This window comes from Anomaloglossus baeobatrachus, chromosome 8, assembly GCF_048569485.1.
Source record: "Anomaloglossus baeobatrachus isolate aAnoBae1 chromosome 8, aAnoBae1.hap1, whole genome shotgun sequence".
Lineage (NCBI taxonomy): Eukaryota > Metazoa > Chordata > Amphibia > Anura > Aromobatidae > Anomaloglossus > Anomaloglossus baeobatrachus.
Window position 1 is genome coordinate 212,109,501 of NC_134360.1, and position 21,402 is coordinate 212,130,902.

The window sequence follows — 21,402 nt, forward strand, 5'->3', positions numbered from 1 at the left end:
TAACAAGCTTTTATTGCATGGGGAAGATGCCTGTATGCTGCTGAGAACAAAATAAATAAATAAAAATGACGTGCGCTCCTGCCTATTTTAGATAACCAGCCCTGATAAAGCAGACCATTGAAGGCTGCAACCCTTAACGGTCTGCTTTACCTTGGCTGGTTATCAAAAATAGAGGGGATCCCATGCTGTTTTTTCAATAGTGATTTAAATAATTTAAAATAACGGCATGATTCCCTCCTATTTTTGATAAACAGCCAAGATAAAGCTGACAGCAGACAGCTGGGGGCTGGCATTATCAGGCTGGGAAGGTCCATGGTTATTTGGACCTTCCCAGCCTAAAAATAGCAGCCTGCAGCCACCCCTGAAGTGGCGCATCCATTACATGCACCAATTTTGGCGCTTTGACTTTCTCTTCCCAATTTCCCTGGTGCGGTGGCAATCGGGAAAATACTTTTGGGGTTGATGGCAGCTGTAAAGTGACAGCTGGCATCAAACCCATAGGTTAGTAATGGAGAAGCGTCTATCAGACACCCCCCATTACTACTAACCCGGCATATGTTAAGTTGAAAAACACACACAGAAAAATATAATTTATTTGAATAAAGACTCCCCAACACTATTCCTCATTCACCAATTTATTAATTATAAAGAAATCCTCGAAGTTCTGCCGTAATCCAATTGGGAATAAAGAATTCCTCACACTCCCTTGTTCACGAATTTATTATTTTAAAAGAATTCCTTGAAGTGCCAAAGTTTAATCTTATGTAAAGTTGTTTTTGTTTTATCCACTTGTCTGGCTTACTTATCCTGGGGACAAAGGGGTCTGATGTCTTACCAAGTGGCCTAAATATGAAGGTGTCCACAGTACCACCACACATACACAGAATCCCCAATTTTCTGTAGTGTGCTGGGGTGCTAATGAAGCAGAACCCGCCCATGGCTACCGCCTAAAGCCACGCTACACATGCTTGGCCAACACACTGCCTCCACCATGTGTTCAAGAGGATATGATGTTCTGTGGATCATGAGCCATTCAAAGCCTTCTCCATACTTTTTTTTTCTTTCCATTCTGGTACAGGTTGATCTTCATTTGATCTGTCTGCAGAATGCTTTTCAAGAACTGGTGGCTTCTTTAGCTGTTTGTTTTTTTTTGCCAAACTATACTCTAATGTTTCTATTTTTAAGGCTGATTAAAATGTTCTTTCTCTCATGAAATCTTCTCTTTATGGTAGACTTAGATACTGAAACACCTACATCTTGGATGATGGCAGCATCATGGTTGGATGTTGTGAAGGGCTTTCTCTTCACCATAGAAATTATTCTTTGATCATCCACCACTGTTGTTTTCCATGGATATCCAGGTCTTTTGCGTTCCCAAGCTCAGCAGTAAGATTCTTTTTTTTTTTAGACAATATACCAGCCTATTGATTTGACCATTCCTATCATTTCTGCTATCTCTCTGATGGAATTCTTCTATTTTTTGCAGTCTAATAGGGGTCTGTTTCTCTTCCATTGGGAGCTCTCTTGACCGCATGTTGTTGATTCACAGAAACAGTTTCCGAATGCAAATGCCACAGCTGGAATCAGCTCCAGACCTTTTACTTAAATGATGTTGGATTAACTATGGAATAGCCCATGCAGCCTATTCACCCAATTGAAGAGCAATTGTGATTATTGTACAGTTACTTTTGGTCCTTTCAAAAAGAGGCAGCTACATATTAAAAAGCTGTGATTCCTTAACCCTTATTCCAATTAGGATGTGAATACACTCAAATTAAAGCTGAGACTCTGCACCTTAAGCTCATATTGATTATATAACTTAAATAATATGTTTTGGATAACAGCTAAAATGCCAAAACTTGTGTCACTGTTGAAATATTTTTGGATCTATCTATCTATTTATCTATCTATCTATCCATATATCCAATTATCTATCTAATATTTTGCAATCTACCCTCAAAAATGGCAATTCGATTTTTCTGGTAACGCACTGTGACAACCACAATGACATCCCACTCCAGCTCCATGTTCATTGTCATCCAACTTTTTCAGTCTTCTATATGGAAGACACACAGTGATAAATCCTCTAATGAACTGCACTACAGTGAATTGTGAATTACACACTGTTACACCTCAAGCATTTTACGTAGTGTACATATCATCCATAATAGATTAATAAACTGGTTAGGATGAGGGATTTATTGGACTGCTGACACAGAAGAAATTCTAAGACCCAAATATTTAATCTGTGTATCGGAGATGATGACATTTGCAGTTGCCAGGGGGTTTCTTTTCTGCTTCACGTATAAATTTTGTCATTAACGAGGAGGATAAATAGACTGCATCCCATTACTACAATTCTCATAAAATAGCTGTAACTTGGAGGAATATCTGACCCCAGACCTGTAAGTGTCCAACTTGTTACTCTTAGTCCAAAGTTAATGACCTCTTTTAGGACCATATACAGGACTGGATGAGGTTTCCTCTTACATTTGCCTCAGGACAGCTGGATATTTTCATGGGATGGATTAGGTTGTAGATATTCTGATGGATGTGGGTCTCACTTTTGGAATCCACACCCCTTTTGATAAGAGGGTCCCTTAAACATGTGCAGCTACTTCTGTAACTTTTCTTGAAGTGAATGGTGAGAGTCATGCATTGAGGTGGCCCTCTCTATTTTTTCTCTGCCGGTGGAACCCCATTCTTGAATTATGTACATGTCTCTGATATAGGACATACATCTCTATGGAAAGAGCTATTTCGCCACATTTCACCGGACGTTTTTAGATGCATTACTAATAAGCTGTAAGCCAGATATTGTGCACTACATGTGTGAATGCATATGTTCTTCTTCTTTAATTAACATTTTAAGTTTTTGGTGCAGAGGGGCCGGACTGTGCACTGGGTCTTCTCCTCCCTTTCTGTGATTCCCCGGCTCCTCCTCTTGCCTCCGGTCTTTGAATGACGTGTCACTGCGAGACTTCAAACAAAGGAGACCGGTCATTCACAGACTGGAAAAAAAAAAAGGTTAGCCTGGCTCACTAACGGGTGGTGCTCTGAAGTAAAAAGTAGTCCAATAAGGTACCCCTAATGTCCTTTATTACACATGATACCAGCAGACGGACCTGCCAACAATATGAGTCCTATAAAACCAAACTGTTTGACCCTGATCCCCACTATGTACCTGCAAGCCCTGTGGACCCGGACCCCTTAAGAACTAGTCCACATAGAACACGTACATCTAGCCCAGGATCTTATCTGGGCAATGAACAGATTAAGTATACACTGCCCTATAGGCAGCTCCATCAGCCACACTGCCGGTTTTTATTTAACCCCTTCTTACCAACTTATTTACCCTTTGGTGGGTGTATATGTGGCGCCCCTGACCTGGTCAGGAACCACTGAGTACTGCACCCATGCTGGGGCAGTACTTTCAGGTAATCCCAAAGGCCGGAATAGGGTGTGTACGCACAGACACATAGCAACCAGGTCTCCCACACCTTGAGAGGGGACCCTTGGGCAGACCCAAGAGGGGGCTTGCCTCCACATCTTGTCAAGAGGTGTGGGGGAGGGGTTGGAAGCTAATATGGCAGCGGTTGTAAGGAAAGTAGGAGGAGTGAGCCAGTCTGAGAGCGGTAGGCGCAAAGAGAGGGTTGCTGGAGGAGAGACGCGCACTGACACGCTAGTCAGACCCTGCACGTGTAACAGCCATTGGCGGGGGAGAACGGTTACCAGCAAGTTGGTCAGAAAGACGCTGAGGAAGTCAGCTGGTTGAGTACGGAGACTCCTGGTGACTAGGCACACCCGGGGAACAGGTCCCTAGAGTAGATGTCCATTTATTGATCTGCTAAACCTGCCGGTGAGGGAAACCACAAGTCCCACACCAACCAACTAGAGTATGAGTCTCAGCAGCAACGAGGGGACCCATAAGGAGGATCGAGCCTGGAGCCATCTTCCTTGGTCCACGCTGCCGGCAAACAGGCCAAAAAAGGGGAGAAAAGGCAGTAGCGACTTCCCTGGATGAATCCCACGGTACTTCAAGTCAGAGGTTATCCAAACAAGAAGTGCTAGGAAGGCAAGGTAACGGTTACCCTTAGACTGGCCTAAAGGATACCTGGTTTCTCCTGGTTAATCTCAGCATCGCCCGGGTACCTCACCAAAAACATCTCAGAAGTGAGTAAACAAGTTGAAATACATCTTGGACTGAGACTGAGTTATTCTGGGACCTGTTGTTCTACACACACGAGCCCCTGGGGCCAGCCTCACTCACGGGAGGCCACACCATCTGACTGCAGACTCCATCAGCCCCAGACGCTTGTTAAACCTGCAGTTGCGGTCACCCATAACCCTGACCGCAAACCGTGAGTGACATCACGACTCCTATATAAATAAACCTGACATACCTGTAGCCAGATATACTCAAACTGAAGACCCTGTGGCGTCCCGGAAGGTGGAGTGGTGTCCCTGGGGCGACCGCTGCAGGTGGGTGACACATATAGGTATGCCTATTGGTTGCTCGTTTCTTCCACTATGTTAACCATAGAGATCTAGATGATTCTGTTCCCTCATTTTTTGCCCTAAGATGCACTACCTTGAAAAAGGCTCTTTCACTAGCCGAAACGTCGGTCTTGTTTTGTGCAACGTTTTTTTACTTAAGTTGTGTGCCAAAGTTTCTTCTACCTTATTTGCAGGCTGGAGGCAAGCGGAGGGCCGGGGAATCACAGACAGGGAGGAGAAGACACAGTGCACTATGCACTGAAAACTAATTAGCAGAAAACTTCTAATGGTGACTGGAAGAGCAATAGAGTAGAATAGAAGAACAACAATGAGTATATCTTCATGAAAGGTTTCAATTTAATAAGTATTACAGCGTCATTACAGCCTTATCTTTACTCTATATTACAAAATCGTCCTGACAGGTTCTCTTTATAGCGTCAGTGGGAATAGGTTGTACTTTACTTAAGAGGGGAAAAAACAAGTAATTAGTAGAAAGGTGATGTTCTTTTCGTGCTCAAATTAGCTTTATTAGTTTCCAGAATCTCTCCGCAATGGCAGGGTTTTAGGATTTATTTTCTTTAAAGATTAGTACAGAACTTTCATGAATCTCTGTAAAAAAAATGCAAATATTCTCCTATAATTACGAAGGAATTAGAGAAGTGGTAGAAAGATGGAAACTAACGGCAAGGTAACTTTGAAAAAAGTTCTGTGACCCATAGAAGACATATTCACAATGATTTATTAATTCAATATTCTGGTACAGAAATTTGATGGAGAAACCATCTAACTTTAGTCTTAACAATTTTTTTAAAAAAAAATAAATTAAATGCAAAGCATTAGGTAAGTGTTTGTCTATTAGGCAGAATATATCTGAAATCTGAATACGTTTTTGGAGTTTTTTTTTACAGCGTACCAGTCACTTCAGGTGAATTTTCAGAATAAGCTGTCATTAGTGTGTACATGAGACATAACTATTTCTGGCCATTTAATGATTTGCAATCTAGATTTTTTACTAGTCACCATCCGCATGCACTACTTATAATTATCATTTGTCTCTGTTGCAGCGAGTAGACTAACTGCTATGATACATACATTGTACACACAGATATTAGGGATTCATGCTTTCTTGATTCTAAGGCGGGCTTTGCACGTTGCAACATCGCAAGCCGATGCTGCGATGTCGCACGCGATAGTCCCCACCCCCGTCGCAGGTACGATATCTTGTGATAGCTGGCGTAGCGAAAATTATTGCTATGCCAGCTTCACATGCACTCACCTGCCCTGCGACCGTCGCTCTGGCCGGCGACCCGCCTCCTTCCTAAGGGGCCGGGTCATGCGGCGTCATAGCGACATCACACAGCAGACGGCCAATAGCAGCGGAGGGGCGGAGATGAGCAGGATGTAAACATCCCGCCCACCTCCTTCCTTCCGTATAGCCGCCGGCGGCAGGTAAGGAGATGTTCCTCGCTCCTGCGATTTCATACACAGCGATGTGTGCTGCCGCAGGAACGAGGAATAGCATCGTACCTGTCGCGGCAGCGTAATTATGAAAAAGTCGGAGCCTGCACTGATGATACGATAACGACGCTTTTGCGCTCGTTAATCGTATCATCTAGGATTTACACACAACGATGTCGAAAGTGACGCCGGATGTGCGTCACTTTCGATTTGACCCCACCGACATCGCACGTGCGATGTTGCAACGTGCAAAGCCGCCCTAAGTAGAGATGAGCCACCAGCCTAGTGTTCGAGTTCGGTTCGTCGAACGTTCGTCGAACACTTTCGAACACCTTCTAACACCATTGAAAACAATAGCAGGCAAACACAAACACATACAAACATGCACAAATACGAATGTACACACACATATTATGCTCACCTTACCTTCCGTTCCATCGCCGGCCTCCTGGGACTTGCAGTTCGCCAGTACAAGATGTGTATCGGGTAACCATTGCGACCGATGCCAGAGCGCTGACGTCAACGGCTGGAGCCGCTTGCCTCTGATTGGCCAGCGCGAAGCCTTTGAGTAGCGTCTGACAGAGGAAGTTCCTCCCTCGTCGCGTTGGTTACTCGATACACATCCTGTAGCGGCGAACTACGTGTATCGGGTAACCATCGCGACGAGGGTGGAACTTCCTCTGACAGACGCTACTCAAAGGCAGCACGCTGGCCAATCAGAGGCAAGCGGCTCCTGCCTTTGACGTCAGCGCTCCGGCAGCGGAAGTTCCGGCATTGGTCGCGATGGTTACCCTATACACATCTTGTACCGGCGAACGACTCAAACATCGCTGAAAATAGGTCGAATTTGAGATTGGCGAACAGTTCGATTTGAACACCGCTCATCTCTAATTCTAAGTAGCACATGTTCAGAAGTAGCGACAGCATGGAGGACCTTATACAGCAGGGATGAGCAGTGTAGCTGTAAATCCAACCTCATTTATCTGCCTATCCTCTCCCTTTGTTTCTCCCTTATTTTCCTCCTCTTCTCTACATTGACTGAAACCATGAGCTGTAACTCAATCTACACTATCAATTAAAAGGGTAACAATGTTTTGAACTTTTGACTTTCGGGCGCCATATCTCACCATACACTACAGCTTTGAATGTGAGACAACCTTTATTTTATAGACAATCATCTTGGCTTTCTCAAACATAAATTTGTTTTTCATCTATTTAGTTTATGATTAGTTATGCAGATTCTTGTCATGTCACTGCATTTATTGTTTTGCTCCTAAAAATCTAAATATTTATTTTTATTATTTTGTTAATCCACCTTTGCCTTTGAACACTGCCTGAATCCTTCCGGGCTCTTGATCAGATTCAAGCATGTCTTCACCAAAATCTGATCCAAGGTCTCTTCTACACTTTCCCAATGTTGGGGCATACTGGTCGGCTCAGTTGGGTATGTATACAGCTTTTTATGCAAATCTACCCACAATAGGTCAATTGGGTTATTGTTGTTACTGTTTTGGTCCTGGTGGTGGAAAAATCTTTTTCTTTCTGTATACTACAAATTACAACCTGTGCTCACATTTCCTAATAGCTCAGTGTTTTATTAGGTTGATTCCTAAACAAAAGGTCATTGGTTCTAATTGAAGAGAAGTCATGAAAAACATTTCACAAGAAAAGAGAAACAGCGTCATCCAGCTCATCTATAGCGGTCTCTCGGCCAAGAAAAATTGCCAAACTGCATCATGTGAGTGCCATGACAGTTAAAAGAATACAAAATATAGTTTGTCCATCCATTCAAAAGCCAAGAGGTGGATGTCCAGGCAAAATATGAGAGTCAACCAGTTGGCTCATCACATGGTCTATCAGTTATAATGTGACAAACTCGGCGGTGGAGGCGGCTCGTCTGCTTCATAATAGTGAGATCACAGACTTCCATGCAAGCACCGTGCAATACATGTTACGCAAGTCTGGAATGGTGGCCCAAAAAAGGGTGAAGAAGCCTCAACTTCAATATTATCATAAGAAGCGTCGGCTTGAATTTTCCAAACATTATGAAAAGTGGACAGTAGAAGATTGGAAATGGGTGATTTGGAGCAATGAGATGAAAGCTAGTAGATGGCTTTGATGGGTGCAAATACACCTGGAAGAAACAGGGAAGAAGAGGCTAATGGATCGAGAAATTAAAGGAACTATTAAGTTTGATGGAGGAAGTCTGATGATAAGGGGGTTGTTTCACAGCTAAAGGCATTAAATACTTGACTAGGATAGATAATGGTCCCAGTGCTGAGCTATATGTGATTATTCTACAGACGAGTCACTTTGCACACTCATGTAATACGGGTATGAAAAGGACGACATAGTGTTCCAGCAGAATAATGACCTTAAGCATATGTTGAGATTGCTGAACAAATGGATCAATGACAATGAAGTAGAGATGCTGGATTGGCCCCCAGAGTCCTCAGTCCTTAACCCAACTGAAATATTTTGGGTAGAGTTGCTTAAAAAGCTGTATACATACCCAAGTGAGCCGACCAGTATCCCCCAACATTGGAAATGTGTAGAAGAGACCTGGGATCAGATTTCAGTGGAGATGTGCTTGGATTTGATCAAGAGCCCAGAAGGATTCAGGCTGTATTGATAGTCAAAAGTGGATTAACAAAATAATAAAAATAAATATTTAGGTTTTTAGGAGCAAAACAATAAATGCAGGGACATGACAAGAATCTGTATAACTAATCATATTTTAAATACTTGAAAGTCAATATTGTGTATGAGATAGCCAAGATGATTTTCTATAAAATGAAGATAGTCTCACTCTCAAAGCTGTAGTGGATGTGTTACGTCACCGCCGGAGTCTGCTCCAGCGACTTCTGCTCCGATCGCCAGGCGACGCCGTGTTCCTGCCGTGGATGGTGCTGGTGATGGGAGAGAAGTCGATGTCAGCGGCACCAGTGGGCGCAGGCTCCGATCATCCACTGGGCTGGGTTAGCTTGGGATCTGCAGTACCATTGACTGACTGTGCGTGGCATGTGTCTTCCAGCTGGGGTTGCCAGCGTTCAGCTACAGCCAATGGGAAGACACCACACCCTTCTTATTTCCCCTCCTGTCACATGATTACTGCCAGAGATAGTTCTGATTTTCCTGGCTATTGTTATGTCCTATTCTGTTTTGTGATTCCTGTGTGTTGACTTCTGAGTGTTTTGACTAACCCCCTGCCTACTGTTTTTGTACCTCGCTGCCCGACCCGGATCTGACCTCTGCTACGTTTATTGACTACGTCACTGCCTACCGATTCTGTCCCTGTTCTGCAATTCCTGGTTTGACCCTGCCTGACTACTACTCACATCGGACTGCAACCTTCCACAGGTAGTGATCTCCAGTTCCCGGTGTAATTCCAAATCCCTGTATAGGGGTTAAAGGGTTTCAGGGTTCTGGGGGTCCTACTTGGTGAGTGGCTTCCCTCTAGCCTCCCCTTTACAGCCCATCTGAGTCTGTGGATCCAGGCAGGCGTTACAGGATGGTGAGATATTGAGCCTGGAAGTCAAAAGTTCAAAACACTGTTACCGTTTTGCTCATCAGCGTACAGTGGGGGAAATAAGTATTTGATCCCTTGCTGATTTTGTCAGTTTGTACACTGACAAAAACATGAAGAGTTTATAATTTTAAGTGTAAGTTAATTTTTAACAGTGAGAGATAGAATATCAAAAATACAATCTAGAAAATCACATTATATTGCGGAGAGAAATAAGTATTTAATCCCCTACCAACCATTAAGAGGCTCCAACAGGTCACTTACACACTCCTAATCAACTTGTTACCTGCATTAGAGCCAGCTGTCTAAATTGTCACCTGTATAATAGACTTCTGTCCACAGACTTAATCAGTCAGACTCTAACCTCTACAACATGGGCAAGACCAAAGAGCTTTCTAAGGATATCAAGGACAAGATCATAGACCTGCACTAGGCTGGATTTGGCTACAAAGCCATAAGTAAGACCCTGGATGAGAAGGAGACAACTGTTGGTGCAATAGTAAAAAAATGGAAGAAATACAAAATGAGTGTCAATCGACATCGATCAGGGGCTCCATAAGAAATCTCACCTGGTGGGGTATCCAGGATCATGAAGAAGGTAAGAGATCAGCCTCAAACTACATGGGGGGAACTTGTTAATTATCTCAACGCAGCTGGGAACACTATCACCAAGAAAATCATTGGTAGCACATTACACCATAATGGCTTCAAATCCTGCAGTGTCCGCAAAGTCCCACTGCTCAAGAAGGCCAATGTTCAACCGTCCTGTCTGAAGAAGGCCCGTGTGCAGCCGCCCCGTCTGAAGAAGGCCCATGTGCAGCCGGTCCATCCGAAGATTACCAATGAACACCTGGATGATTCTGAGAGTGATTGAGAGAAGGTGCTATGGTCAGATGAGACAAAAATTGAGCTCTTTGGCATTAACTCAACTCGCTGTGTTTGGAGTAACAGAAATGCTTCCTATGACCAAAAGAACACCGTCCCCACTGTCAAGCATGGAGTTGGAATCATTATGTTTTGGGGGTGTTTCTCTGCTAAGGGTGCAGGACTAATTCACCGCATCAATGGAAGAATTGATGGAGCCATGTATCGTATAATCCTGAGTGACAACCTCCTTCCCTCCACCAGGACATTAAAAATGAATCGTAGCTTGGTCTTCCAGCGCGACAATGGACCAAAACCTACAGCCAAGGCAACAAAGGAGTGGCTCAAAAAGAAGCACATTAAGGTCATGGAGAGGCCTAGCCAGTCTTCAGACCTTAATCCCAGAGAAAACTTATGGTGACTTTTATGCCCTTTGCTTCTCAGCATTTGATGACCCCTCTCTTTACCATTACATGGTATCTATCTATCTATTTAGAAAACTGGAACAGCACATTAAAACATGAGAGATGGGTACAAGCCCCCCCCACCAAAAAAACCCAGCCCAGGTAGCTAATATGAGTGAATTTTATTAGCCCATGTGGCGTGGCAATGTTTCGGTTGGATAAAGGTTGGAAACAATCAAAACATCGCCACGTAGGGTAATAAAATCCACTTTTTCCTATTTTTTTCTGAAGTGCTGCCTGCTCTTTTTTCTATTATCTATCTATCTATCTATCTATCTATCTATCTATCTATCTCTCTATCTACAAGTGCATCTCAAAAAGTTAGAATATCATCAAAAAGTTCATTTATTTCAGTAATTCAATACAAAAAGGAAATGCTTATATTATATAGAGTCATTACACACAGAGGGATCTATTTCAAGTGTTTATTTCTGTAGATGTTGATGATTATGGCTTACAGCCAATGAAAACCCAAAAGTCATTATCTCAGAGAATTAGAATAATTATCAAAAAAACTCCTGCAAAGGCTTCCTAAGTGTATAAAATGGTCCCTTAGTTTGGTTCAGTAGGCTACACAATCATGGAGAAGACTGCTGATTTGACAGTTGTCCAGAAGGCAGTCATTGACACACTCCACAAGGAAGGTGAGCCACAAAAGGTCTATCTATCTATCTATCTACAAGTGCATCTCAATAAATTAGAATATCATCAAAAAGTTAATTTGTTTCAGTAATTCAATGCAAAAAGGGAACAACTTATATTATATAAAGTCATTACACACAGAGTGATCTATTCCTACATATTATATAGAGTCATTACACACAGAGGGATCTATTTCTATATATTATATAGAGTCATTACACACAGAGGGATCTATTTCTATATATTATATAGTTATTACACACAGAGTGATCTATTTCAAATGGTTTTTTTTTCTGTTAATGTTGATGATTATGGCTTACAGCCAATTAAAACCCAAAAATCATTATCTGAGAAAATTAGAATAATTACTAAAAAACACCTGCAAAAGCTTCCTAAGCGTATAAAATTGTCCCTTAGTCTGGTTCAGTAGGCTACACAATCATGGGGAAGACTGCTGATTTGACAGTTGTTCAGAAGGCAGTCATTGACACACTCTACAAGGAGGGTAAGCCACTAAATGTCATTGCTAAAGAAGCTGGCTGTTCACAAAGTGCTGTATCCAAGCATATTAATGTAAAGCTGAGTGGAGGGAAAAAGTGTGGTAGAAAAAGGTGCACAAGCAACCGGGATAAGAGATGTCCAGAAGGCAGTCACTGGAACACTCCACAAGGAGGGAGAGCCACAAAAGGTCTATTTATCTATCTATCTATCTATCTATCTATCTATCTATCTATCTATCTATCTATCTTCTTATCTATATCTAACACAGAGGTGACAAATGAGGTTCTACAGGCATCACAAGCATGTACAGTAAGTGGATAGTAAAATATGCAATGGTCTTGTAGGGAGCAAGGACACATATAACTTACACTATATCAAGCTCTACGAGCAGATAAATGTTATGGATAGCTCTTGAGGATCTTACCTTTAGCAGTAAATCATCTCTATTTATCTCATTTTTTTTTTTTCACTTAATTTGCGAATTGCACTTGTCTGCCTATCTTAAGGTGGTGAGAACTTGTGCTTCAGCCTTAATTATAAATGAGAGGTGGTGCAGAATAGAAAAAAATCTCTTTCAAAAAAGTGAATTGTCATGCTGTTTTGACTTGCTAGAAAAATGTTTATAAAAATCAGCAAATTGAAAAAGCTTTTTTATTTTTTTTCTCCGTGCTAATCTGGAAATGCACTTTTTACAATGTGTTGATTAGGTCCTTGAGAAACTAATGATACTATGAATCCTGGAGACTACCTGCAAGTTCATGATAATTGCCGTTCACAGTAAAGAGATCTTTTTGTGCAGTCTTTGGGACAAAAATCAAATTGGTTTTATTACCCTGCCATCTCTGACTGGTTATGGGTGAAGGTGATTTTGACTTTATCACGACAGAAATGGATTTTAAGCTTAAAGGGAATTTATTGTCAGAAAATGCTCTTCATTTTACATATACGGTATATTTTTTACATTAACCACATTTTATTTATTTGTAGAAAATGTTACTGATGTTATTCCATTTTTTAATATCAATATCTATATTACATATTTTCCCCCCGAAATATTGTAGTTTTCACACTGGGTACTGAGTCCTCCATAATATGACACTTCGTGTTCTTTAGAGATCACTTTTCTCCGCAGCATTCTCATTTCTCATTATCATCACAGACAGAATTACAATGAAGTGTAACAGTTCTGTTATAGACTTAGAGACATAAAACAGATTCATCATTCACTATGAGTAATGCTCAAAGCTCATGTTCTCCCCTTCTCTGCGCAGTTACCTCTGCACAGGTAACTGAGCATGCTCACATCACTTTCCCACAGTAGCCAATGGTTACAGTTCCCCTTAGTCCATATGGTGGCTCCTAAAGCAAATCTCTGAACTACTGTTAACTGGAGCTGAGCAAACCCAATGTTCGGTTTTCGGACTGAACACCGACTTTTAACCCCCCCAAAGTTCAGGTTCCAAGTTTGGAAGCATTATGTATACTGACCACAGGCGTGAGTATCGCTGTGCTCAGATACGCTCGGTGCTCAGCCCGGTGGGAGACACTTGCACTATTTAAATACCTCGCACTGGGGGTAACAATAGCGTGATCAGATCTACTGTGCAACCCCCCCCAAAAATGGGAAAACCCCACCCACATCCCCTGAAAGTATTCTGCATATGACTGGTGGATGGAGACTCGAACTGCCAATAAGTAACTTCCATTGGGGTTCGGGCTAAGTCTAAACCAGTAGAGGTACAATTCGACTCATCTCTACTGTTCTCACAGAGAATTAGGGTAACAGACGATGGACCTCTAACTTGACCCTCAAACTAGGGACCCTAAGCTGTGGATTATCCCAGAAGCAAGCTTGATGGTAGCTAGGTCTGAGCCCCCACCGTGTCCCTAACTCCTGTTAAAGCCCTCATCTTACACCTCTTTTCCCACCACTCCAGGAGAGGGCCAGGACTGGAGAAGCAAATCCCACAAATAACACAGACAGGGGAAAGAACCAAAACTCATGTACACTGCAATCAGACACGATGGAGAGACAATACGACTCCAGTAGGAAATAAACACAGGGAGGAAATAAACTAACAATGGGAATATTTCCACAGCACACAAGAGATCACCAAGCTCTTGATGACTACAATAAGGACCGATACAGGAGCAAAGCTGAAGCTATATTCAGTGACTAGCAACCAGACCCAGAACCTTATAAAGAGTGAGGGCGGCTGTGAATGGTCATTAGCAGCCTCAGCTCATAGCAACCATTTACAAGCCAGCAGGAATTAACTACTGCTATACCGGAGAGCAGTGAAGCAAAACACAGCTGACGCCTGTGACAGGCTGTACAACTAAGAGGTCTCAGGCTGCTTGTCAGACTCTGCAGTGTGAACAGAGTCCCCAGCGAGTGCAAAGCCGAACACTGCATGACAACTGTTACGTAACAAAGAAGTATTTTTATCAAGTAGCTTGCTCCCTTAATAATGTACAGAATGTATAAATCTACAATTAGATTAAAAACAAGTTAGAAAATAATAGAATATGTTTCAATGTCTGAAAGTAAAATTTATTAGCAAAACGTGGATTTTTGTAAGTTCTTTTACCAGTTCTCTCTTTTATTTCAGGCATGTTTGATAATTGCTCACATGTGGCCAGTGACCGTGGCTGGTCTGTCGGTATTCGCCCAGCTGTATCAGACACCAAGAGAGACGCACGTTTCTACTTCTCACTTCGAACTGACCGCTCTCAGAGCGCTACTGTCTTGATGTCTCCACATCGCTACAAGCCTGGTATCTGGACTCATCTGGCTGCCATTTATGATGGACAACAAATTTTGCTCTACATCGATGGATCTGAGGTTTCTGGGGCCAAAGGTCTATTGGGTCCCCTCCATAGTCACTTTATTTCATTGTGTAGATCCCTTATGCTTGGAGGAGACAACTCAGAAACGGGTCACTACTTTCGGGGTCACCTTTTCTCTTTACGCCTGTGGTCAGAGGTTAGAACTCAACATCAGCTGAGATCGGAAGCCCTGAGAAGAACTTCTGAAACTTTACCACTAATGCAAAGTGATTCCATATTGTCTAGTATTGTATGGAGTCTATATAAAGATGGAGTCTATCCAGAAGTTACACCAGGGATTGTGCCAGAAAAGGAAATGATCTCCACTATTTCACTCCCTCCCTGTGGTCGAACACTTTGTGATTTGCCAGAAGTGAATAGCGGGTATAGCAGATCGGGAGTAAAATGGGAAAAAGTGGTCCATTATCGGGTGATTAATGTGTTTGAAGATGATGGATCCAGACCATTGGTAAGCAGTGAACAGATTGAGAGACAGCATGAAACCTTGTCCAATGCTTACAGTCCACATGGCATCCAGTGGCAACTTAATGTAGTACACATTCGTAATTCCAGCTTACGGAATCGAGTAGTATTGCCTGGATGTGAACCAGGCAGAGTTGGCAATGATCAGTGTGACCCTGAGTGTAAACACCCCCTTACTGGCTATGACGGTGGAGACTGTGGTTTCTTCAGGCCTTGTAGTTCCAGTAAGAAGGGTGATGGGTTGTGCCACCTTGAATGCAACACAGCAAGGGATGACTATGATGATGGAGACTGTTGTCCAAGCAAAGAATCTGGAAATAGCACAAAGACATGCTTTGATCCTGATGCAAGGGGAAGGTAAGGAATTGGTAGTTTCATATTGACATTTTTTTTTTTTAAAAATTGTTAAGGATGCAAAAATTTTATTCTCAAGCACAGGTAAAATAATGACATTAAGGATCGCAAAACCCCAGTGCCAAAGCTTTATGTAAACATTTGGTGGATTTCGACTTTTGCATTTGTAATGTTTTAATGAATATGGTCAATGTGAAGAGGTATAGATGTAGCAAACATTACTTTGATAACTAAAAGGAGTTGGTCAAGTCAGAAATGTTTCAAAGCCAGCACAGGTCTTTATAGGGGAGCATGCACTAAGAAAAGCCTCATCTTTGGTTAAATATCTGTGGAAATAGTCTTCTTCAGGTTCATGTACAACGATGACCAAGGGACACCACAATGCAGAGTAAGGTGCGGTACCAGACAGACTAATGGATAAAACCAAGGAATAGTTTATTGGGGGAAGGTTACAAACACAGGCTACAAAAGCAGTAGGGAAAGAGGGGTAATGCTTAGATGGGCAAAAACACACAATAGCAGCTGAACTCTCAAGCTGAGGCAAGTTGCTCTGTCACCTCAACTATCACAGTACTCAACAATATAGAACCAATAAATTAATAATATATGGGAAGCAGCTCCTTCTACTCTACCCACTATCCTAACTGGTATCCCCTATCGGGACTATGGGGACACCACACTCTAGCTACAGAGGCCTAAACTGTTCCCTACCCGATGCACCTGGGTGCAGACTCACGGCACTGTCCGAAGAACCGGTCTCGTAGTAGAAGAAAGGGTACATAGGTGCGTACATCTTTTGGAATGGACGGAAATGCTTTTCATCCCTCAAATCATGAGAAAGCTGGACTCATCCAGGCGACGTCTTCTACCAGGTCAGGTACCAACTCCCTCAGGCGTCTCTCTCTTTGGGTATCCCGGAACCCTCTCTCCCTTTCACTTCCTTCTTCTACCTGCACTTTTTTCGGACCAGACCAAGCAACACAAAACAGGAGGGGAGACGCGGGCCAATCCATTGTGTTAAGCAGATGAGCCCTGTCTCTTAAAGTCACAGTAAAACAAAGTCCTTAGTAGGGGTTACACCCCCTATACATTTGTAAATCAGGTGCTCGAAGTACTGTGTGTATGTCTGTGCAGTCTGGGGCACCCTGCCTGTGACAATTTTGTTGGCTGACCTCTACCCCGCTGCATTGAATAACAACACTGACTTCACTTGAGCATTTTTCTGGGTTCAAGTTTGCTCCATGTCTGGGAATACACCGATGTTATGACACATAATTTCTTCAAAGACAGCACTAATGCAAGTGAAGCCCACGCTCAATCAATGGAATCAGTATAGCGCTAGCAGACAAAACTGAGGAAGAGGGCTTTGACCACACGACCCTGATCACGCTGCGTCAAGCACCTAATTTGTATATGAACCTAAGGAATGTTTTCTCCAAAATTAGTCAAAGAATTTTTAAACTAAAGGTACCTCTCATTTTAGTGTAATGGGCTTTAAAAGGAGATGTACTTACTTTGAAATGGCTTTTCGACTTGACAGACTCCTTACATAGCGGATATGTAACCAGATTTTACAATATAAACAGAGTACACGATATAGCATTTTAGAAGCCCAAGTCTATTCATTTTCCACCTACCCAGCCTGACTAGCAGCTGCAGCTTGTACTGAACAGTGTGAGAGCTAAACAGCAGGAGGGAGGAGGCACACTGAGGAGCTGTAGATAGGAAAATTAATTAAAGTATCATATAGGATCATAACAGCTATTCTGATGTGTTTTCAAAGATCAGTTTTAAGCATTTTACGATGTAATATCATCTGATTAGCTTGTACTGGTGATGTCCCTAGTTTCATTGGGCCTCACCTATACAAGCCATGCAGTAAAAAAACATTATAAAGTCTGATTTTGCACTTCACAGAACCTCTACATATAATAGCATCTTAAGGCTTTGTCACATTAATGTTTTATGTTTTTGATCGAGTCTCAAGTGGTAATGATCATATAAGGATTGTAAATTCTGCAACATAATTCTTTGTATCAAAATCATGTGACCTTCCAAGGAAACTTGATGATCCCTAATATACTGTAATTAAAAAGATTCAGCTTTAATTACTTAATATTTGTTGGAAAAATTATAAATCTGACATAGCTCATGTTAATAATGAAAGGCATAATAGTAGTGTGATAAGAGCCTCATATGTAGGTATTTTAAGCTACAAGTCAAAAGATGTTTTATAGACAAAATAAATAATCAATGATACACATGTAATACCTATAACATAATCTTTCTAGTTATTATTTAGCAAGATATTAAATTAATATTTATTTATAGCATTTTTTAATACTCGGACAGCCCCTTCTTGAATATTATATTCCCAATGTAAACTAAAAACACCTTATACAAGTACTCACGTCAAATACTGGCGCCATTCCAGCAATGTTGGTACCAGGTATGCCGGGTCTTGCGTCACAATATGTCACGTGAGCTCTGCAGCCAATCAGCGGCCACTAATGGGCTACTGTCATGCCTCGGGATTTGATCCAGCAATCCTCTGTTCTGTAATCTGTTGCCTTTTCCCCAGAGCCACAGTCAGGTTTGGTCTCTGTCCAGGTTCTGATCATCTTTTGTTTGCGTTGATTCCTTTTCTGCCAGAAGGTGTTTTCTATGATGTAATTTAGCCTTCCCTATCATGTGGCAAGTGTAACTTTTTAAAACTTCCCCTGGCTCTTTTCTCCTGCTAGTGATATTCTGAAGTGGACCCTGCCCTGAATTAGAGCCTTTAGAAAATTGCCATTTTCTGACAGATTGTTTCTTATTTGGTTTATCTTGTTTTTTAAGCTGCACCTTCTCCCAGTTAGGCCTATTTCACACGTCAGTGAAAAACACAGACGTTTTTCACTGATGTGTTAAAAACGCATGTGTCCCTCCGTGTGCCGTGATTTAATGTGCAATCTGTGATCCGTACTCTGTGATACGTGATTGCACATGCACGTATACTCACCTGTTCCCGCTCCTACTGTCTGAGGTGCTGAACTCTTCGGCTCTGCTGTGCTTCCTGTTTCCGCTGACCCCTGCTGTAGCTACTTCCGGGTTGGCTGTGGCTGCATACATGAATATGCATGAGAATAAGCAGCCGGCTCTGAAGCAGCAGCCAGCAGAGGCAGCACACAGAGAAGGTGAGTATGAAAAGCTTATTATTTTGAATTTCTATGTTTTTCTGGTACATGATTCATGGACCACACCATAGTGTGGTCCGTGGGACATCAGTGATGCCAGAAAAAAAAGGACATGTCTCCGTGCGGAGCACACAGACACGCATGCACGCCTCATGGAGTCACGGTCAGTGAAAAATCACTGATGTGTGCGGAGACCCATTGATAATAACAGGTGTGCGCATGTTCATGATTTTGGTACGTATAAAAACTGGCACATACCAGAATCACTGACGTGGGAAACAGCCCTTAAGGTATTATATGATACACTCGATAGCCGATTGTTTTAGTCCACACAGGGGCCTTCAGGGACTGTAGAGCTCTGACCTCTAGTCGATACAAGAATTGGGCTGGTCAGATGTAGTTGTATGGAGTTCGACCTTAATTTTAGAGATAAGCCGAACCCCAAGGATCAGGGTTCGGTGTTCGTACTAAACACAGACTACAAAAAAAACCAAAACAGTTTGGAGTTCAGGTGCTTTACATACCACTTGTGTTAGCATCGCTGTGCTCGGGTACACTCGGTGCTCAGCCCAGTGCGAGCTGCTTGTTGCAGTGTATCATTAGCTCGCACTGGGGGGTAATAAGAGCATGATCTTATGCAGTGTGCACCAAACAAAAAAAATGAAAAAACCTCACCTACCCTCTCCCGGAAGTGTTCTGTTTATGGCTGGCTGCATGTGAGCTGAGACCGAGCTGCCCAATTAGTGACTTCCATTAGGGTTCAGGTCAAGTCCAGGTCCCAAACCAAACTTTATCTAAACTCTGGCTGAACCCGCCGAACCAAACAACCATGGGTCCGCTCATCTCTACTTGTCATCTGATGGAAGTGAGAGTGAAAAACAAGAAAAAACAATGATACGTGAGCTTCGGAAGACCTGGCGCCAGTATGGGGGATATTTTTATTTTTCATTAGGGAACATAGTACTTAAAAAGGAGCAGTCGTAGTAATGGAAAGATCTGTTCATCGTTCCCGTGGTGTCACACACTGCGATGTGCACTACCCCGGGTACGATGAACAATCTGATGTTCAATTCATGAGGAATGAATGACGTGCATGCGATGAACGTTTTACCGTTCAATCGCAATCGCACGTAGCTGTTACACACTGCAATGTACCTTACGATGACGGATGTGCGTCACTTACGACGTGACCCCGCCGACCCATCGTAAGATACATTGCAGCGTGTAAAGCGGGCTTTAGAACTGAACATTGAACAACTCCTGAGCGGTGGTCACTTCTGCTCACTAGCCCTTCATACACACAAAGGACTAAGACGGGCTTTACACGTTGCGACATTGCTACCCATATATCGTCAGGGTCAAGTCGTTAGTGACGCACATCCGGCGCCGGTAGCGACATCGCAACGTGTAAATCCTAGGTGCGACGATGAGCGAGCACAGAAGCATAAAATATCGCTAATCTGTGTCACGTCATTCATTTCCATAATGTCGTTACTGCTACAGATACGATGTTGTTTGTCGTTCCTGCAGCACCACACATCGCTGTGTGTGAAGACGCAGGAATGACAAACATCTCCTTACCTGCGTCCACCGACAATGCGGAAGGAAGGAAGTGGGCGGGATGTTTTGTCCCGCTCATCTCCGCCCCTCCGCTTCTATTGGCCGGCCCCTTAGTGACGTTGCGTTGACGTCGCTGTGACGCCGTACGCACCTCCCCCTTGAAGGAGGGATTGTTTAGCGGTCACAGCGACGTCGTCGACCAGGTATGTGTGTGTGACGCTGCCGTAGCGATAATATTCGCTACGGCAGCTAACACCAGATATCGTATATACAACGGGGGCGGGTGCTATCGCGCTCGACATCGCTAGCAATTTCTTGCGATGTCGCAACGTGTAAAGCCTGCCTAAGGAACGGCACTACTTATTTTATGGGGAGGGCTTATTTTTGGAAAAACAGGGTATGTAGACTTTAGCAGCATTCATTATCAACTGTGAAATTATGATAATTTCAGTAAAAATAATCTGTATCCGTTTTTTTTCAGCTTCAAAAAAATCACGGACGACTAAACCTTTTCATGGATAGGTTTAAAAAAGTGCCCTATTTTTACAGGTTCTCCTAGAATTTTTGGACAATGAGCAACCCAACTGAGGGGTGTTGCGCTCCTGATCAGTGATAGGTCAGATCATTCATCTAAACTGCGTGAACTTTGATGCTGAAAACAGAGGCAGCTTTGCTTCTGCAGCGTCAAAAGGGCACTGAAGTTAGCCGGATCAAGCGATCTACGTAGCTTTAGAGCAATGTTCGCCAGCTCTATAGCAAAGAGTTTATAAGTGTTGTGTTCCTTGTCTAGGGAGTTGTAAAGTTGCTGCTTCTATTCAATAAAGGGTGCTTTACATGCTGCGACATTGCTAGCGATCTTGTTAGCGATGTAACACGCCAGATCGCACATACAATTTGCAGAGATCGCACATGTGACCGGCGCTTAAAAAATAAAATATATGACCTATGTCCGATCTCGGAAAATCTTATCTGCGATCTGGCGTGTCACATTGCTATCAAGAGCGCTAGCGATGTCGCAGCGTGTAAAGCACCCTTAACTCTTTAGATT

General features: G+C 42.7%; 1 protein-coding gene across 4 annotated transcripts in view; it reads left to right on the top strand.

The window, feature by feature from the left end:
- PAPPA2 (pappalysin 2) overlaps window positions 1–21,402 on the top strand; it is a 324,687-nt gene that overhangs the window by 91,853 nt on the left and 211,432 nt on the right. For all 4 annotated transcript variants that reach the window (XM_075320150.1, XM_075320152.1, XM_075320151.1 and 1 more), the window contains exon 3: window positions 14,565–15,621. In XM_075320150.1, the coding sequence (XP_075176265.1) occupies window positions 14,565–15,621 (1,057 nt within the window). The remainder of the gene's footprint in view (window positions 1–14,564; window positions 15,622–21,402) is intronic.